Genomic DNA, 8,847 nt, shown 5'->3' on the forward strand with positions numbered 1-8,847 from the left:
ATAATATATATACTTTCTTAACTTTATTGTATCAGTTATGGAATTTATAACTAGTATAACTTTTGATGTTTAAAGCAGCATGTCTCCAACCCATGCTAATTTTCATGAAAATTTAGAAATGTATCTAAAAACTTAAACATTATGAAGTAAACTAAAAACGTAATTAACATTACGCAAAGTGCGCTTTCTGTCCACGTTAATTACTAGAAATAGTATGGTGATGAATACTGCAAAATTACTCATTAATCGCGCATAACATGTAAATAAAAAAAAAATTTACTTGAATCTTTCTACTTTTCTTAAAATCTTAGTATATTTTTCTCAAGGTTGGTTTTCATTTAATAGTTTTGCTCATTTTGTGGCATGCTGCTTTAATTTTCAATGGCATATAAATTACTCAAACCTTCCCATAAAAAAAATGTTAATTTCTTTTTAACATACTTTTTGTATAAGTCGAAAAAAGTTTGCCATGGTAAAAAAAATATTTATATAAATATTTTTATTAAAATATTTTTTTTCTCACAAAAATGGCTGTCGTATATTTACATAAAATGACAAGATAAGGAAAGCAGATGCTACTACATTGAAAATTTTCTATAATAACATATGCTGTTTTCTTATGTGTTGTTAAATACATTCTTTTTGCTGGTGTTGTTTAAACATCTTGTTTAGTGGTACGTTGCTTTAGTTTATTCAGTCTTTCTGGTGCGTAACTTTAGTTAAACCAGGTTTTGTGGTGCGTTCCTTAAGTTTTACTAGTTTAAGCGATGCGTTACTTTAGTTTAACCAGGCATAGTGGTGTGTCATTTAGTTTTACCAGGCTTTGTGATGCGTTTCTTTAATTTTACCATACTAAGGGTTGCGTCCCTTTAACCAGTAGTGGTGCATACCTTTAGTTTTATCAGGCTTAGTGGCGCGTTCCCTTAGTTTAACCAGGTTTTTGTCCTTTATTTTGATTGAAGCAGCATGATAAAATGATAAAATATAAAAGAAAAATTACAAAATTGATCACTTTAATGTATCCACTCATACTCATCAAAGGATATTGATTTATCTTTGATATTAAATATCTAATAAGACGCTTGTATGTTTCAAGTGCACCATTTTCGGTTTTCAAAACACCTCTTCAGTGTCACATTAAATAAGTGGTGTTATATTTTAAAAATTGTTATTCACATATTAAGCGAAAATTGCTGACTCGTGTTTTTTTACCGTACAAACTTTAATTTCCCGTTTTCGTAATAAATCTTTCATTTATCAAAAACATTCAGTTTCGTCATATTTGATAAAGAAATACAGGAATTACGTGAGTTTAAAGATTTTCAATCGAAGTAATTTATTTACCTGCTTGCCGTATTACCAAAATATAACGTTACAGTCACGTGGCATGTACACAAATTTAAAAATAGACACAAGAAAATTGCAAAATTGTAACACCTTGTAGCTTGGTATTAACATTATTTGTCATATTCATTGAACATTATATTTACTTAGCATGTAATACAGATACAAAGAAACACTTTGACATGATACAATGCACACAGAATAATCTATAAAAGTATATGAGCCGCGTCACGACACAACCAACATAATGCGTTTGCGACCAGCATGGATCCAGACCAGCCTGGGCATCCGCGCAGTCTGATCAGGATCCATGCTGTTCGCTATCAGTGTCTCTACTTGTAATAGGTTTGGTAAGCGAACAGCATGGATCCTGATCAGACTGCGCGGATGCGCAGGCTGGTCTGGATCCATGCTGGTTGCAAACGCATTATGTTGGTTTTGTCGTGACACGGCTCATATTATGTACAGTATTTACTGAAAGGAATCATCTCATCTTATTCAACAGTTAGTTGTGTGAAAACCGCTAACAACACCCGAATCCCCCGTGTTTTGAGATTTAATTCCTTCCTTCGCCCGATCAGAAGTAGGAAAAGAAGACCCATCAGTTCCACGCTGTCTACCACCCTGTTGACCAAGGGAAATGTCTTGGCCTTTACATAGAATGCATAGTTTAAATCGAAGGAGCACCTCCCTATACGACGCCGCAAACCTCTTGTTTGTGAAATAATAAATTATCCAGTTAACTGATGGGTGGAGATGAGCAAAAAGAGTAATTATCAGATGAGATTCGTAGGGAAAGTCGTCATTTGTGTCTAGGACGATCAGAAGCGCATACGGTGCCCAGCAGGTGACAAAAACCGCGTAAATGAAGAAGAGGGTTTTTGCCAAACGGAAACTTTTAAGAGCCGTCTTCTTTCCATAGAGACTCTTCTGAGGGCGCATGCGCTTTTTATGCGATCTGACGTAGAGAAATATCTTTAAATAGCAGATACCGATGACAGCCGATGGAATCCAAACGAGCGCTATTGAAAACACAACGGTGTATGGAAATGTCGCCATACGGTCCCAAATACACTCGATGCTTTTACGGTCGTAGCCATGATCGCCGATTTTAGCGCCATTCAGCGAAACCAAAAGGAAACCGACGAAGTAGACAGATATACACATACATATGCACTTTGGTTTTGTATATATGCGTTCGTAATGTTCATTTACACATATGTAGATGTAACGATTCAAACTCATGAGGCCGATTGTCATCAGTGACGTCACACAGGAGATGGTACACATGCTTGCAATTGCTTGACACAGTTTCGGGACACTGTCAAAGAATTTCTCGCCTTCGACTTTTGCTGAAAAAAAAATGAAATCAAAAACATGACAACGAAATACGATAGGTGTTGTTTTTTCTGTAGCTAATGTTAATATGTTATTTTGCCCAATTACTTTGGTTTGGTTTATTTTGAATGTCATTTTGCATCAGAATATAGATTTTCTTAACATAGAATCTATTTGCTATTACCCGTCTTTATGAGTTTGAATTATTCACGTTAAACATGTATTTTATATTTGTCATTATGCCCAATTCAGTGTACCAAAAAGGAGACCTGACTGCAATCTTATTTACAAAAATGAAGATGAATATTTCTAAGCTTCTGTTCTTCGGCAAATCCCCAGCTTTCACATCCGCAATTTAAAATTGGAATGATTAGTTTATCAAAACGTTCTAAAACATGTCTCATTTGTCACATATTATATAGTTTAAGCTTATAGATTGCTTTCAGTACTTTATTAACTGATACATCATATGTCTAGAAATATGACCCTCCTGTAGAAAAACAAAACAACAACAACAACAACAACAACAACAAAAAAAAAAAAAAAAAAACATTTCCCAAATGAGAAAATCTTCGCACAAGATTTAGAGTTCTAAAACTGAATTCGAACTTGACAATTTTTAAAGAATATTGTGAAAAAAGAGACTAACATTTATCTGCAGTGAAACAAAAGTAACGATATTAAAAAAGGTGGCAGAAATAGAACGAATTTAAATTTCAAGTATGATGGTACATACTTGGAAAAACAGACTTACTGATGCTCAACACAAGTTTAGGTCAGGTCTTAGAGAAATCAGTAGATTTTTTTGAATGCTTAAATGACAACTATTGTGAAATCTTAACGCTCTAACATGACTCACTTGGGTCAGGTAAGGTGGCCACCATTTTACTCATTATAAGAAGAAAACTTTTGTTCCTTGTTCCTGTGACTGCCTAATGTATAAATTTTGAGGACATTTACGGCATAATGAATGAAGAATTCAAGATGAAGATATAAAAATTAAAATTTAAAGTAAGGGAGACCACTAACGCTATATATTAACACACAGTTTATTTTCGCTGCCGATTTTCAATTATGCTGTTCTTTTCTGCACCCTTCTGTCGCTAAGGTACAATTAATCATTAAACAAAAGAAATAACAAGAAAAGAAAATGGCTTTTCTATCAATGGATACATGTACGCATTGTTTGTATAGATGAGACTCTTAATTCGTAATTTCGCAGCAGAGAAAATCGTCATATCTGTCATCTACCGGAAGTTAATATTTATTTGTTAGGCAACAAATGTCCAAACATTTATATTAAAAAAGCCCCCAAAAACAATGAACAAAATTTCCTTGTCGTCTTTTATTGTACAGTGTATTAAAATATTTTGTTGATGAGATAAACAGGTTGAACTAGAACTATCGCTGAATGCGATTCATACCCCCATCAATGTCCTTGACAGAGGACGACTTGGAAAGGTGGTTAATGGAATAACTTTAGTGGCACAAATACATATACATAAAAAGAAATTATCTCTGGTGAAAAAAGACAAAATGTACAGGTAATAGTATAAATATATATTGTCAAATCATGTTCGAAACAGTTACAAATAACCTTTCATTTTCCCAATGTACTAAAACAAACAAAATCAGTGAAGTTAAGAAAATAGCGTAATTATGTCAAAATGTAATAAGGAGTGGAAAAACTGAGCTTACTTGTGACCCTTCATATATTATATAGTTTCAAGTGAATATCTGTTCTAGTTTCAGAAACATTTCAGTATTAATGGTTATATCTGAACATTTTCTAAGCCTAAAATGGGCATAACTTGTGTCATAATTCAATAGAATTGTAGAATTTTCGTCATCTAAGCTTGCTTGTAAACCATTCATATAAATTTTAAGTTTCAAGTTAATATCTGTTCTGGTTTAAGAAATATTATAGTAAATAAATTTAAAGACATAAAATGGACTTAACTTTGTCAAAATACAATACAAAGTTTTCCCTCCCACGTTTTTAGTTATGAAACTTGACCTGCATATCTTACTTGCAACACTTCGTATATATTTAAAGTTTCAAATGATTATCTGTTCTAGTTTTAGAAATATTCAAGTACATGTTAAAATTTCAGAACATTTTCTAAGTCAATTTTTGACCTTCAAGTGTAGCCGTGACCTTAAGTTGGCACAAAGGTAAGATAGGTTCTACGCATTGCCCAGTTGGGGAGAACATTTGAGTTTAGTTTGAAGAAAATCCTTCCATTAGTATAGAATTTATAGAGCGGACACGACATATTGTCTAGTATTGATTGTATGTAAATTTAAAGACTTAACAAGGGGCATAACTTTGTCAATACAAAGTTATTTAACTTGATCTGCATATCTTATTTGTGACATCTCATATATCTTTTAAGTTTTAAGCAAATACCTATGCTAGTTTCAGAAATATTCAAATACATGTTAAAATTTAAGAATATTTTCTAAGTCAATATTTTTGACCTTCAAGTTTGACCTTTAAATTGTTTGATATTTGACCTTCAATTGTGACCTTGAGCTCACACATGGGCAACATGGGTTCTGCACATCCCCTTGTTGAGGTGAACATTTGATCCAAGTTTGAAGAAAATCCTTTAATTGGTATAGGATTTATAGAACGGACACGATAATGGAGACGGACGGAAGGACGGACGCGACAAAGCGAATCCATTATCGCCGCCTAACACAAACACATTTTGTGTTTGGGGTATAAATAACGTAATGCGATTCGCCCTAGTTTTGAAAAAGAAATAATAAAACACAAAACAAAACAAACAAAAAAACAACAACAAAACTAACGAACAAAACAAAACAGGAAAAAAAAATAAAAGAAACCGAAACTTATCAAGGAGCATTATCTTTTTTCACATAATTGTTTGTAATTCAAAAGGATTAAATCAAATCTTATGTTCTAGACAATTGCCTATCATGTTCAGTGACATGCTATATATAACTCGGCCTATCGGAATATAAAACAGTATAATACTTGCAGTATTTATTTCAGTATTACTATATTATTACGCAAGTATTTGAACAGGAAGTTTATTTGATATGTGATAAATAAACAAGGAAGAGAAAATAGACACGTGAGGCGGTCCGACAAGATATCTACATTGAATACCACAAGTTTGCAGATCATGATTTATTTTATCTAATGCTAGCATTAGAAGTGAATTTATTAATGTTGCTACATTGTTTTAAGGTAGTCATGCTGTAATGCTTTCCCGTCAAACAAACACAACAAAACCTAACATCGGCCAATGTCGTAAAAAATCGGTCATTTCCGGAACGTTATTTTCACAATATTTGGTATTCAATAACATAATGTTTAACCGTTTATAACTGGAATTTAGTACAAAGCGATAAAAAAGTGATTTTTAATGCTCCAATACTCAAGATTTTGAAAAAATTAACGTTCCGAAAATAACCGATTTGCTACGATATTGGCCGATGTTAGAATTTCTTTGGCGGGAAACATTACAGTAAAACTACCTTAATATGATTTCCATCATTTTCATTTGTATATGTAAGTGTTTATTTGCATGCAAAAAAATCTCTGATTCTTGTACCTACCCGTTTAGATACGAATACCCGAAAACATAACTTTACAGAATGCTGACCTGTGCTTAGTGTTAAGAGCATTTTACAGTACTCACTGAAGAATGTTCCCGCTTAAAAGTTCCCATACGTTTTCGACTTATTTAAACCCCTACCTGATGTACCCCTGTACAATAAATCGAACGGATCCAGTCAGCTCTAAATCTCTCCATAGTTAAAGATTCAACCTTGTGCACAAAGGAATTGTTAGCAATGAGCGAAGACAAATTGCAAAACGGACCAAGATTAAATTCATTCCATTGTTTTGGGAATGATAAACCAATTTCTACATCGGGTTGCCTTAGTCAACGACCATAGTGCAATGCGTTTATTAAACCTAGTTGTTCTGGAAAGGCGAACCCAATTAGTGGCCACTGATTTCCATTCCCGAAACAAATAGGGAACCAAACCCTTATCGTCAGAAACTGCTTCATTGGGGATGTGTTTCCCACCCCAAGCAAGAATCTATAAACTCCATTGTGGACAGCATTTATTCAAGAATATGAATTAAGTCCCCACAAATAAGCCTCATATGCAATGCCGAGTCATACAATTGAATCATACAATTTGATAAAAAGCTATGACCAACCCCGTCTACTAACTTATACTTTCCTTGTCGATCTTGTTCATCATATTTTTTGGCTGTCAGTAAACCCAACGCACCACAAGCACTTTGTGCCATTAGCCTAGCTATAACATTAAAATCGGCTTGCCCATGCAAGAAGATTCCCAAATATTTGTATTTATCAGCATAACTTAAAGTATAATGTCCACATCTAAAGACAGAGTCTGCTTTTGTACAAGATTCTGGGCGGAAATGAACTATGTTACTCTTGCTTTTATTTATTGACATGTCATTTGTACCACACCAATTGTGTAGACCATTTAATAAACTTTGTAAGTCACGCTCGGTGTCCGCAAGTAGCACAATACCATCAGCATACAAAGTGTAAATACTTTATTATCTATTATTACACCAATATTAAGAGACTTTAAATACAACGCAATATCACTGATACACAGATAAAAAAAGTAAAGGTGATAACACACAGCCTAGACGTAAGACAGAGTGCACATCAAACCAGTCTGTGGTGAAAGAAATAATTATAACACATGATGTTTAAGATGAATATAAAGACATAACAGCTCGAAACATTTTGCCACAAGGATCATTATCTTGTAATCGTTTCCACAACTTAGAACGATTAATTACAAGATATGCTTCACGAAACCGATAAAGTCTGTTAAGAAAGTACTTTTCTAGTATCAGTAAAGTTAAAAAGAGATGAAATATGATCTGTTGTGGTTCTTTTCCATTTTGTTCATCAACACAAATATTTTGGCTTCTGACCGCTAACTCCATCTATCAATATAGCTTATACATAGAACATGTCAAGGATATACCTCTATATGATAAAATATGGTCAATAATATCTGGATCAAATAAACAAAATCACAAGGGACTTTATTTAAATTCAATTCATCGTATGAAACATTGCCACTAGAAATGTTATCAATAAATATAGTTTCAAATTTGAAGGCTTGATAAATAAAAGTTATGCAGTTTTCCTGTTACTGTCGTTATGGAACCGAACTACTTAAACATTTAAAAAAAGGTTTTATTTAAATTGGAATATACACAAAAACGTATGTTTGTCAATTTATAAATCTTTAAAAAAAATCCACGGGTACATCAAAAGAATATGAATAAATAATAACTTACCCACTATGCTCATTGGGTCAGCTAGTGTCGTAACATATAGGTCAGAAATCGCCAAATTGACGATAAAAATTGACTCGGCTTTCCTTTGCTTGGTTTTCGATGCTATAACTACTAGCGTCAAAATGTTCCCAAACGTGCCAACAATGCTTGCAATCACCAATATGACCAAACACGGAATGGCAAGCCATGGCTTTGTTTTGATAAACTGATGCCGATCGAAAAATAAGTCATTATCGACGGTTCCTGTTGAAAATGTAATATTGTTATAATATTCAGTGACTGAAATGGTCGTTAAATTATCCATTCTTATTCTTAAATCAATTCTTTAATTGAAAAGATTAAAGAATTAATGATGTACTAAATTTCCGAGTTTTTTTATAATGATATTTGATATAAAAATTATAAACTTCCGTTTGATTCCTTGCCGGAAAGTTAATCATAAACAATGTCATTCAAATAGGAACAAGGCAAAAAATATTTATTTATTGTGTATTAAAAAAAAAAGTTTTACAATAATATTCCGGTTTGCGAAACGGATGAGGGCGTGTTCAATAAGCAAGCGCCAAGCGTAAAGAGAGATGTATTTTCGTTTTCGGCTCTTTGAATACATTACAAAAATTATGAAAAAAAGAAAAAAGCCCCCCCCCCCCAAAAAAAAATAAATAAAAAAAAAATTTTATGAAAAGAAAATGAGAAAAAAAGAGAAATTATAATTAAAGAAACTTCCTCCATTACTAGTATCTTAATTGTCACAGTATAACATTATCATTCAGAACATTGCGCATGTCAAACTGTCGTATTTCACTCATTGGTGTTTAGAAATACAA

At 32.9% G+C, this 8,847-nt stretch overlaps 1 protein-coding gene across 1 annotated transcript; it reads right to left on the reverse strand.

Moving 5' to 3' along the window:
- Window positions 1–1,785: 1,785 nt before the first annotated feature.
- LOC132741997 (melatonin receptor type 1B-like) lies at window positions 1,786–8,392 on the reverse strand. The gene is made up of 2 exons (XM_060730276.1): window positions 8,021–8,392; window positions 1,786–2,696 (listed from the first exon to the last, which is right to left on the reverse strand). Exons 1-2 carry the CDS (start codon window positions 8,322–8,324, stop codon window positions 1,843–1,845), a joined length of 1,158 nt encoding a protein of 385 aa, XP_060586259.1. The 5' UTR covers window positions 8,325–8,392; the 3' UTR covers window positions 1,786–1,842.
- Window positions 8,393–8,847: the final 455 nt, after the last annotated feature.

Source organism: Ruditapes philippinarum, unplaced genomic scaffold, assembly GCF_026571515.1.
Source record: "Ruditapes philippinarum isolate M1 unplaced genomic scaffold, ASM2657151v2 ctg4831_1_1_1_1, whole genome shotgun sequence".
Taxonomy (NCBI): domain Eukaryota; kingdom Metazoa; phylum Mollusca; class Bivalvia; order Venerida; family Veneridae; genus Ruditapes; species Ruditapes philippinarum.